Source organism: Hippichthys cyanospilos, chromosome 1 (genome assembly GCF_059441005.1).
Source record: "Hippichthys cyanospilos isolate Australia breed blue-spotted pipefish chromosome 1, RoL_Hcya_1.0, whole genome shotgun sequence".
Classification (NCBI taxonomy): Eukaryota; Metazoa; Chordata; class Actinopteri; order Syngnathiformes; family Syngnathidae; genus Hippichthys; species Hippichthys cyanospilos.
Window position 1 is genome coordinate 21,508,917 of NC_142369.1, and position 13,015 is coordinate 21,521,931.

General features: G+C 36.1%; 1 protein-coding gene across 1 annotated transcript in view; it reads right to left on the minus strand.

The window, feature by feature from the left end:
* The window catches only part of ipo11 (importin 11), a 106,265-nt gene that overhangs the window by 10,031 nt on the left and 83,219 nt on the right, over positions 1-13,015 (minus strand). The window contains exons 27-29 of the mRNA XM_088429193.1: positions 12,426-12,547; positions 9,056-9,151; positions 7,201-7,285 (exon numbers count right to left, since the gene is read on the minus strand). Of these exons, the coding sequence (XP_088285319.1) occupies positions 7,201-7,285; positions 9,056-9,151; positions 12,426-12,547 (303 nt within the window). The remainder of the gene's footprint in view (positions 1-7,200; positions 7,286-9,055; positions 9,152-12,425; positions 12,548-13,015) is intronic.

Genomic DNA, 13,015 nt, shown 5'->3' on the forward strand with positions numbered 1-13,015 from the left:
TATTTTTGAGTTATTTCATTTCAGTTGTTTCCAAACTGTATTACGATAGGATCACTTAATCGCATGACACCTCCAGCTCACGGGGCAGTGACAACGTCAAATGAACACACTAGTTTCTGTAATTAATTAAAGCCACTTTTAATATTTACGTTGAATTTTTTGACTGATGATTGTTCTGAGCGCTGTAAACTGAACCGGCTGTGTCCATTCATTTAAAGCGGACAGGGCCTTCTCTTTATATTCTGAAGGTGTGTGTGTGTGTGTGTGTGTGTGTGTGTGTGTTTTCTAAGTAAAGTTGTTTTTTGCTGCATATGATGGGCTTTGTTTGTGAACCTTCTAAGTGCACGCACGTATTTATAAAGGAGAAAGAACAAAGAGGATCAATATTAATCAATCCTGTATTTCTATGTCTGAGAAAGCCAACTAACAACTTTTTCCGCCAATTTTCAAGGTGAATTTTTTATTTAAATGACTCTCATCTGTTCACAGCAAATCCCAATTAGTCATAAATTGTCTGATAGTGTACAAGTCCCGTATTATAAATCCCGGTGGAGTTTGAGATTCAAGTTACAGCTCCAATTAGTTACTTCAAAGTCCTTTGAGGAAATAATCAGCCAGAGATTAGTTTGTACTGTAATGAGCCACATGCGCCACATTGTTAATTAAGATGTATTAGGATCAATTTAACTGAACTGTCTGATCAGATATTAATGACTACCATTAGCTTAGTGAGACAAATGCCCCCATAAAGACATAAAAGTGAGAAGGATTTAAAAGATGAGCAAAAATGTGTAGAGGCGAATGATTACTACATTGTTTGAAGTAGCTCTTATGTTCAAATCGTTCTTAGTGCATTTGAAAGCATTGATTACACTTCATCCATACAGATAAAGTAGAAACTGAAAAAGACACTGGTATGTGATGAAAAAACTGTACATTACATGGATGAAGTCATTTGATATTGTGGTGCAGTAAGAAAATGCAATCATGGGCATCATGAATAAACACAAGCAGACAGTATTTGCAAAATTTGCAGCACCGTGTGGGAACTGACATGATCAAATGGCAATGGTGAGATGAGAACTCATTGAGATGGTTGCACATTGCCTCCAGCAGCAGAATACATAATCGTTATATGTGCTGGGGTAGAATAGCAGTCACTGAGGTCTCCAATTCAAAAAAAAAAAAAAAAATCACATTATTCTAAAACTGGTGGTCTGCTGAGATTGGGAGCAATAACAGAGCAAAACGTCTTCATTACAAATGCCTTCTGAATCCCGGGGTGAATCCATAATGTGCAAGAAGTCATTTTGTATGAGTATATATCTCCACAGGTGTGACAGTTGAACTGAAGGTGTGTAACGGTTCATTAAAAGTAATAATAAGGAAGAGGAAAAAAAGATTGTGAAAAGATGAATACGCATATATTATTTGACTAATACAAACAATCTCTTCAGCAAAGGCAATATATACATATATATATATATATATATATATATATATATATATATATATACACACATATACATATACAATATATATACATATACAATATTTATATATATATATATATACAATATTTATATATATATATATATACAATATTTATATATATATATATATATATACAATATTTATATATATATATATATACAATATTTATATATATATATATATGTACAATATTTATATATATATATATACAATATATATATATATATATATATATATATATATATATATATATATATATATATATATATATATATATATATATATATGTACTGTACATTCATTACTTTATTCATACTCTAATTGACTGATTCCAAAAGAAAATGTCACAAGAGATCATCAGGTGTGCTACAAGAAAAGATGCAACTTCGCATAACTGGTCCAAAACCTATTGACCAAGAATGTATTTTTGTTAATCTATGCAAACAGTTAACATCGCTTGAGGAGAATGTTGTATCGTTTGAGCACAACTCGTTCAAAAAAGATGAAAACAGAATCACTTCATGAATAGATTCATCGCTTTCTTTGTTTAGTTGAGCTGAGTTGTGAGAGTGTTAAAACAACCCTGCCGGAGACACCCACAAGGTGGCTTGAGCGTGAAGGGGCTGATGATGAAGCAGCAGGCTTCCTGAGTGTCTAGGTTTTTGCTTGCTCTGATCGTACGTCAAAATATGTTTTTATGTGAAACCGTTCTATGAGTCAAAAAAATATTTGGGAACTCTGCCGTGAAGAACCTGCTGATCACACTACAATACGACAAGTCTGAGGTTGGAGAGGGGAAAATAATGGTAGCATATGTTGCTAAAAAACCTGTTTATGTACTGTACCTTCCAGCATTTATGGTGATTTCAAAGATGTGCAAGTTACCCATGCCATAGGTATGAACAAATCCATCCATCAATTTTGTATAGCCACACTCCCATACCATCACAAATGCTAGCTTTTGAACTTGGTGCTAAATCAAAAGGGATGGCCCTTTTCCCCTTTAGACCAGAGAAAACAAGTTCCATGGTTTCCAAGAACATTTTGAAATGTGGACTCATCCCACAGCAAACTTTACTTCCATATAACCAAAATGAAAACAAAAAAGAAAACCATAATTCCTTTAGCTGGAATTAATTTTGTACAGCAAAACAACCTGTTAATTTAGCATCTTTTAACAAGCCTAGGATTCATAACAGCACTACCCATGCTATTCTATATGGGGATTTGCTGTGCACATATAACACTAGTTTCGAAACATATTTCATCATTGTTGGCCACAGTTGCTGACTATTTTTGTTTTAACAAATGGTTAACAAAATCATGGGACCGTGTTGAAATTGTTTTCTGATCTGAAAAGGTGAGACCCAACTGTCTGGGCCAATGTCATTTGTACCCAGTGAAGCAGGTCTTTCAAGTTGCTCATCCCTCTTTGCGTTTGATGTTGCTGTCCTTGTAGATGAAGAATAAGAATCAAAGAATGCATTATGTGGTGAGAGCCAGTGAGACAGTGTCATCTAACTACGACTGGAATTCTCAAATCAAAGTGAGACTCTTGACAAATATTAAATAGGATAAAGGGAAAAAGACAGGAAACAGATAATAATCTCCAGTCCATTGCGTTGGTTAGTAACTAGACCACCTTTGCAATGAGAGAAATTGGTGATAAAAGAAACACACACATATATATGTGTGTGTGTATGTATGTATATATATATATATATATATATATATATATATATATATATATATATATATATATATATATTCCCCCCCCCAGACATGTTACTTTCCAAGAAGCATGGGGGGACAGTGTGTCACGCGACAAATGTTTTTCCTTTGTGCACTTTACTTGCCTCCAATGTGCACATGAGTTACACACACAACGGAATGTTCTTTTTGTGAAACTTGGCGTTGGTGTTGGCCTCTTGCTCGGGCACAGACAGTGTTTTAGCAGTGTCCATGCAATGAGATGCGAGTACCATATAACAACAAGAGAACAACTATTCGTCTCGCGATGACCACCGTTATGTGGGTCTAAATATTATATATATATATATATATATATATATATATATATATATATATATATATATATATATATATATATATATATATATATATATATATATATATATATATATATATATATATATATATATAATAAGATGGCTGATTGGACCTTTTGAAGAATACGAATTGATAAATGTTGTACAATATGTTTATTTTATTCAATAGAACAAAATGTAATTGTTGTCTCTGCATCAAAAAATGCCTCAATTTTTTACAGTTGTGACGGGATTTGTGCATATGGACTCATTTAAGACTCACATTTATCAGGACAATAATTAGAAGATAAATTGAAAATGTTGAATGAATGCTTAAACAGGCTGTGGATTCTGAAATAATCTCAAACCCAGCGATGGTCAACATGTAGCTGCCTTTTGAGACTTTTTTGTAGTTTACTTTCTGCCTGTTCATTTCGTTTACAAAAATGTACACACTAAGAGAAAGACACATCCCACAGTCTGTTTGGAAGATGTGCAAAAGGGACAGTCTGACACCTCAGGCCTTTTGAAGTCATTCAATATTTATTCCACTCTGTTACCCCCAAAATAGTTAAATGCTTTTCTCACCTCAGGGTATTGAGCAAAAATGATTGCTTCATAAGAGTGGGGATATTATTTTGAGTTTTGTAAAACTCTCAGGCTTGGGGATGTTTCATATCAACAATGACAAGTGTAAGTCTAATATTTATTCAAAGTTAAGCATAAGAAAGGCTGTCACATTCACACTTTCCAAAAGGATGAACATTTAAACATTTCTTCCAAACTACTTTTTGGGGCACTAATATTCAATGATATTAAAATAAAAAATAATTGATACAAAGAGATAATTAAATGCATGATTCAAAGATGTTGATGTTCATTTGAACAGACGACCTAAAGTTTAAGGTAACCTTAGCAAGGTGGCCCTTTAAAATTTCCCACAAAGCACAATTTTACCTTTAGCCTACATGAATTATCCATGACAAATGTAAATTGCTCCTTTTATGTCCACAAAATGGCTTTAGGTCCACTTAGTCAGCAAAAGTGTTTTTTCTTTTTTTTCCCTCCGTCGGGTCCACTTTCTAATTTTGGAATAAATAGTGCATTAATATGTGTTTTTACTCAGAACTTTAAAAGTCTTCCAAAGCTTATTAAAAGCTGAATACTTCTTTTTAGAAGTTTTTGTTTACTGTAGAAGTACATGTTTATTGTGTATGGAAGCAACACTTTTCATTCATGGTATAATCAGTGATCGTTTTACTTACATAATTAATAATAATCACGAGGCATATTAGGGTATGACTGGATTTTAACTAATTTTGAGGTTAACATTTGAAACGCTGTATTAATGATATTAAAGTGAACTTCGGGGATCCCAAATTGAGGTTTTGATGAGCAAAGGGAGCAAAACTGTAGTTTGATCAATAGATGGTGTTCCAATTTTTGAGTCTTGTCATGTATTTGCCAAAAAATAAAAAATAAACACCCAAATCACCCTAGTTAGTTTAAAAGGACAGACATTTTGGGATCAGATGTGACATCAAGTCGTTGAAAGGGCCATTCCTTGCCCCATCGAGTGATATGCCAGATGGTTGCTGCATTCCTAAAATGAAGCATTCTGACAAAAGTCAATAGGAAATCGGCCAACATCGATATATATTTAAGCCAAAAAGGGCCTCTGATTTGGAATCCGGAAATGAAAATGGCAAGATTGATTTGTCACATGAAGAAAATACCGCGCTGCATTGAGATGGGGCAGGGCCGTGATGGAGGTCGCTGCTTTGATCCAAGGACTGATTATGAGTGCTTTGGTTGCCACCAACACCAACTTGCAATGTATGTCTCTCCTGCTTAAGTCATTTTACTCTCGGTAGATTTTCACAGTGTTCCAATACCCATACTACGCAGCCACCTTTCTGTGATTAATTTACTTTCTGAATGAATAGATTTAAGCACACAAAAGTAATCTCATCTTTGTTTTTCCTCTTATTATTGGGGCACCTATACGCTTTTCATTAAATGTTTATGCCGTTCAAAGACTGGAATCTAGTGCAAGCTGGTGCTGCCTGCTACATACAGCTAATAGCATCCAGACTTTCCTATCAACAACTCTATGTCACGACTCGCCCCCCCAGGAGCAAATTAGGCTGTGGCCATGGCGTCTCCGTCAGAATGTTTTTAGACTCTTATAAGTTTGCGCTAATGAAGCCAGTGTGAACAAAATAAAATTGAATGCCATTTTTCCTGATAAACCATGTATATTTTTTCTACTGAGCTCTGGAAGTACACTTTAAGAATTGTGCAAAAAGAGCAACTCTATCTAACATTAGACAAATGTCCTAGTCATTTCGAAGGAGTGGGGATAATTTAAAATTGGAATTGGGTGTTTGTGGAAAAACAACAAAAACAGAGATTTTGTTTTCAAATCATATTGCCTTGCACAAATGCAATGTAAAAGGTTTTAGGAGGGGAAAAAAACATTATTGTTATTATTATTATTATTATAACATTATTCACAGTCCCAATTAGAATACATTTTACTTGGTATTTTGACCGAGAAATCCTAAAGAGCATCAGCAGCAGAAAGTCAAGATGTCCTATAAATGTATTTCCCTCAAGTTCTTCTCCTTTAAGTGCCTTGGACAAACATATACTCACACATACACACTCAGGCATTCGCATTACCAAGCAGGGAGTGGTACTACTTTTGAGTCTTCACTATTCCCTGGAGCAGGAAGTCAATGTCTGGGATGAGGTGATAAGTGCACTGGGAAGTATGTACCTACACACTCACTCTCTAAGAAGAACAAATCGTTGGGGACACGAAATAGAAAGAAAATATACTGATGTACGTCCTCTACCAAACAGCAACAAAATGAATTTTGAATACACACAGATTTGTTTGAGGGTTCATTCAAGGTAGATCCTCAAACAACATTATATTTAAATACTATGTTTGATGTCTATATAGCACAATGTAAAAGTTGGAGATTACGGAAGAGTCTAATCCGATATAACATGCATGTTTTAAGTTTAGGCAAAGGTTCTTTGTGTTAAAGCCTAATAAAATGTGCTTATCAGTTCTCTTTCACCCTCTAGACTCACATTAGCCGACTCTAAGCATGAGTCATCTTGTATGAGCTGAACTTAATGTGATGATGCAGCACTGTGGCAGCTTTCAAAAATCATGTATTGCAATTGGCTCAAAAACATGTTTTTACCGTTTCAAATAGAAGTTACGATTAACCAGTTTTCAGCATTTCCTTTTTCCAGGAACCTGTTCCACTACAGAATGGTCCGCTCTCGCACTCGAGTGAAAAAGTCCTTAAATACGTGTTATGATTGTAATCATGGTGGTGGTGTTTCAGGGCAATACATTTTCATAGCTACTATGCTGAACCAAGTTTTGGCTGCTAAAGACACACTTTTCTCCAGTTGCTGCTGTTGATTATGTACAACAGAGTTATCAACAGATAATTCCACACACAGGATATGTACGCCGGTGATCCAAAATTATAAGTATGTATGCATGTGTCTTGCCCCTCTTTCCAATCTAAATTAAATATAAATAAAACAAAATCAAATCACACTATAGAGAGAATGGAGTGTGGAAGAAAAGGTGCTGCATGCATGCATGAGTGTTTGTTGTTTGACTGACTAGTTTTTTTCTCTTGTCCTGCTCAGTCGGAGGCTCCTCATCGTCACTCAGCTTGGGCTCCTCAAAGTGGCTCATCAGCATGCAGCTGCAAACACAATAATACTCAACTTAATATTAATAACCATAAATATACTTGCACTGCAAGAGCCCACTTCAGGACAGGCGGTATGCACATGCATACACATGTGTGTACGCACGCGCACACACACACACACACACACACACACACACACACACACACACACACACAAATAATGGTGCTTGCTATTCATTTTTTAATTGGAATGCAGAAGGAAAACATAAGTGGCCTTCTGAGTCTGGAGTCCTTGTAACTTTATTCAGAAAAAATAAACGTAAATCTGTCCACCATCTCCATCTCACCTTCACGACTTGATAATGAGTTTAATTCTTCTTAAGATAAAACTGCGGTGGAACATGGAGTAAAAAATATTCCTGTTTATGAACAATTTGAGTTACGCACAAAATGTTCATGAAAAAAAATACCTCTACTTAAGTACTGATTTTGTTATACATTTTCAGAAAATACTACTCATAGTATGTATGTTATATATTGAATTGTAGCATCTCTATAATTAACCGATGAATCATTCATGTCAGTGTAAACACGTCAAAACAACCATCAACATAATCAGTTTCACCTACATACAATACATTGACCCAATCACAGGCGCCAGATCCTTCAAAGAATTTCTGCCTTTTGTCAATAGAAAGCACACACATGGGCTGTTTATTGTATGGTACAGTATTAAGTATAAAACTCCAATATGTCACTTAGCTGTGAGCACAGAATTCATTTGAATGCATCTACCATTAGATACGGAGGCATCCAAGCTTTTTGTTAAAGCTTTGAGTTTATTTTTCTCTGGCACATTGAGAGAAAAGAGCAGAAAAAGAGAAAAGAGCAACACCGACAGCCGTGAGAAGGGCGCCTGCACCAAACATAGACATTAGTCTGATGCTTTAGCGTGACAAAGCAAAGACATATTCAGAGAAAGCAGATTCGCTTTCAAAGGACGGCAGGATGTTCCCTTCCCACATCAAGCTGATGTGCATGGGACATTTTCTCTTCAACTGATTGACTTTGACAAATATGTGCTCCCCTGGTGCTGTGTGCTCTTCCATCAGTCACTATCCCTGACTAAAGGTGCGCACTTTCAACCTTGCGCTTATCATGTAAACGGGAGAGACACAGCTGCCAATCATGACTTAATGAAAGGATGCAGGGATGGAGGTTTCTGTTCCATTATTGCATTTGCAATGTCTGTAAGGTTCAAGTCTTAAAACCTTACTTGGAGAACTTGGTCAGTAGGTGTCAAAAGATTAAGAACATTGAAAATTTGCATCACATAAAAGCAGTAAGGGCTAATGTTAATTGCATACTTTAAGGTTTTTAAGCTAATAAAATAAGGCTGGTTAACTTTTGTTTGAGTAAATGATATGTAAAAAAAAGAAAAAAAAGAATTCAGAGTAGCTCATCAGGGCTGAGCTAACGACGAACCATGGCTCAACTATTGAATGTCACATGACCTTATTAAGAAAAGCGGTGAGGTAACAATGATGTCAATTTCAGTCGACATCAAGTGGAAAAATGGCTGCCCTCTGAGATGGATGAAAACAGGTTGATTTTGATGATTATCATGTCATAATACATAAATACAATATCATTCAGACATGTTCATGTTTAGACTTGTTGGGGCACATAGAACAAATTTTAAAGAACAATTGTTACTTCCTTTGTGATATATATATATATATATATATATATATATATATATATATATATATATATATGCGTGTGTGTGTGTGTGTGTGTAGGACAGACATGCATACATACTCTTTATACGTGCTCGTCTCGGGATCTTCCGTCATCACGTCATGCAAAGACTCAACGCAGATGTTGATAATGCCACAAAACTTGTCCTGGATCATGCTGCGTGACACACAAACAGTGGATCATCAGTCGTGGTCAATGATGGCCCTTCAAAATGTTTGTATGCAGTCCAATTAATGAAGGCAACATCGTAAAAATGAGTCACAATCTGTTAAATGAAACCAGAGATTAAGTGGCTGTCCAAAAAAAAAAAACCTTGGCCACCCAAAAAAAGGGTTGATTTAATTCATCAATGCTCTGTCAAGTGCCGTTTTTCTTTTTTATGAATCACCCATTACACTTCCATTCTAACATATAAACTTTCTATTTGTGACACACACGAGAGAACATTTTTGTGAATCACAGTTAAAAAAGCAAGAAAGGCTGAGGCAAAAAATACAAAAAACAAATAAATAAAGAAGCACCACACAACCTTGGAAGACTTGCGGAGAGCCCCAATGAATGATTAATATGCATATATACACTATAGAAAAAATGCATTTGTTGTATTACTTTTAAATGGGTCAAGAAAAGAAATAAATAATTGAAAATACTTTACACTGAAATTGGAAGGCCACATAATCACTGACAGAAACTGTTGTCCAATTAAAATACCCATTCACCACAGCTAGACATTCATCAAATGTTTTTTACGTTGAATTTTTTCTTTCAACTTTTTATCCAACATTTCCTGTGATAACTTTTGTGATTACAGCTGGCGACTCGTGCTTTTCATCTCTGTGGCCATAGCTACATTCTAACTGCAACACTGCACTCCCTGGTGACAACCAGTAAACAGCACTGCAAGTAGCACTGCAAGTACTCAAAGCACATACCATTGGAATTACCTAATGCCCAGAATAGTCTTTTGAATACTTTTGTTACAACTAGCCCATGCTATTACCATATTTCTCCGAGTACAAGATGCTCCGTTGTTTTTTTCCTCCTTTTCAGCCCCAAATTAGAGGGGTGACTTATAACAGCATAACTCATAACAAACCAATTTTTTGTCCACATCTGTGTTTGAATAACCTTAATTCAAATGCGAAATAAGAACTTTCATGTCATTTACAAAGCTTAAACATGATCATATTATACATATACATATATATAATTACACTGATGAGGAACATTTAAGTAAGTGACCCCAAGGCTCCAGATACATACAGTGCATTTTGAAGTAGAGTGAAATTTGTTGATGATCACGGTTACAGGCCACATTGAGCAGCCGACCTCATTAAATTACATTTAGAGAAATTTGTTCCCCAACAAGACCCCCATCTGGTCTGCTTCACAAAACAACTAATTTGTCATGTAAAACACTGCCTCGTTCTTGCGTGTTTGAAAATTAGCAGTACTGTATTGTTAAAAAGCACTCACAGCAGATGTTGGAAAATTTGACAACTCTTGCTCTACTCAACTTATTTTAGATACTTTATATCAATCTGAGAGAAAGGAGTAATAAGATGAGGAATAATTACATTCATAATGGGAAAAAAGGAACAGGATGCATTCTTCCAATTTTAGCTGTGATTGTAAGCGGGATAGTTGATTTGTCATGCAGCGACCAACCAGCCAAGGCTGTCATATCCAATTGGCAATGTCGAGCAAGCATAGGTGTGTGACAAAGGATTTTATGGCTGTCTGAAATTACACAATGAGGACTGCAGAAAACGTCGGCAGACCAAAAATCTTGATGAGAAAGTGCATTATTTTGCAAAACAGAAAAATCACCAGGAAAGCTATTCTGAAAAAGCATGCAGTGATCTTTCATTCGAAAACATGTGACCTAGAAAAACTATTACAGCATAACATGATCTCAAATACAGTATTTTCTGCCAAACAGGCAACCATTTTCAAAAAAATACCAAAAACAAAAAATGGCTGGATTAATACTCCCAAAAAAATGCATCTTTTTTTTCCCTATATTCTCTTCATTTATTTCAATTTACCTTGGGAAAATGCAAAAACTATGTTGCATCCGTACATTAGTCGATCAACAGAAATGGAGGAAAATGAATGTCTTTTACATTTAATTTTGAGTTTGAACGTAAACTATATGTTATTAAAGGTGAGACCAAATGCAGCAAGAAAAGGACTGCTCCTCCAAAATGTTGCCAACTCAAATACAAGACAAAAATAGGTAAGATATTTTTGTAATTTCTTACTGTGTCTACTCAAATCCCACAGACCTCGGCACCGTCTGCTCCACAATTGACTAACCAACAACCAAAGTCATTCATTGTGACTCAGTCACAAAAATCTAGATTTCATAGTATCAGTTCTACAAAAACAGCCAAGTTTATTGAATGTTGTAAGGGTACAAAGGAGTGAGTGGACTACGTAAGTCAGTGGACAATGTGGGCTGGTGGACGCCGTAGCAACGAAGCAGTCAATGATTGACCAAGACAACCACCGATTGGACGCAAAGTTTAAAAGACCACCAGGAACTGGCAGGATATAGGTATCGAATTGAGAAACAGTATTGGCAGATACTCAGAATCAGGTGACTTGGATTCGGACTTGAGTTGAAATTTGTGATCAGGATGTTTTTAATCAAAATACAGTTTTCATTTTAAGGGTAATTTTATATTAGGTTCAGTTTTTTAAAATTATATCCCTAGCTTGGTTTTTTATAAAAGGAAATTCATGTCATACTATGATTAATACTTTTGTGTTGCACACCTAAAAATAGAACCAGATCAACCCCATGGAGGTATCCAAGAAGAGATTCAGTCAAAGTATGCAAAGCACGTGAGCTGGAATGGTGGGGGCTGTATGTTGCTATAAGCAGACTAACATCTCGCCAGCAAATTCATTTTTCACTTATACTTTTTTTGTCAGCAGCAGGACAAGTAACAGTATTTATTTCAGTATTCAGTATTTATTTTGATTCTGGGGAAAACACTGCACCTGACCTCAGCAGTGAATGAGGGTGCGCAGACGACTGTTCTCAACTTCTCCTATAAACCCAGAAAAAACTTCTCTTCCTGGACCCGACATAAAGAGATGTTAGTCTCTCAGTAGAGATGTATTGCTTAACACATTTCCCGGACACCAGATACCATTAGCATAGCCCATGTGGCATCTTAGAGATTTACAGAAAGAGCACAAAACCCATGAATAGGTGAGTACTTCCGCGAATAGAGGATAGGCTCTACAGAAGAAAATGCAATGGGGTGAATTTATGAATAGCGCAGCACAAATCGGCCAATCACGGAATACTGTCCATCAGCACAAAATCTATTCCTGCTCCCTCAGACCAGGCACAATGGTATAGAAGGGGATAGATCCAAATCCCCAAACGCCTGATTGACTGACAGATATATCTTACCTGTTGTCAGATGGTAAGAGGGAAAGAAGGGCCAGAGAGGACAGCTTTCTCCTCTCAGGCTGCGTGATGTTGTCCATGCGGTCCACCCACATCTCAATCACATTGCCTAACAACTGGTCAATCTGGGAGAGTAAATAGATGGGAAATATCAGTCTTTGAGAGTGCCGACATTACAAGACGGCCTAAAAAAGGGGACTGGAAATGATCAGTCTTTGAGAGTGCCGAAATTAATATTGTTGTTTATGAGAATTGACCTTCCTTATTTTCTCTGGCTTATTTAGCAGCCAGCCTAGAAGAGAAGCGCCTGGCACCATAGAGTGACAGCTGAGGGATTTTTCAAACAGCCTATTCTTTCCTTTAATCCGTTTAAATTAAGGCCAAACTATAAACAGGTGATTTATTTCCCTGTAGCTGGGGCAAATACAATTTCAAAGTTTCAGAATAAAAGGAACTGGAGCTTTGACTCAGTGCCTGGAAATGGTAGCATTTGCAATTCCATGCCTCATCACTTTGAGACCGATTTCTGAATGATTCACGTCTCAACAGCACTTTGAGGCGGAGTCTTTAAAGTTTGCTGAAAGAGATTGCTG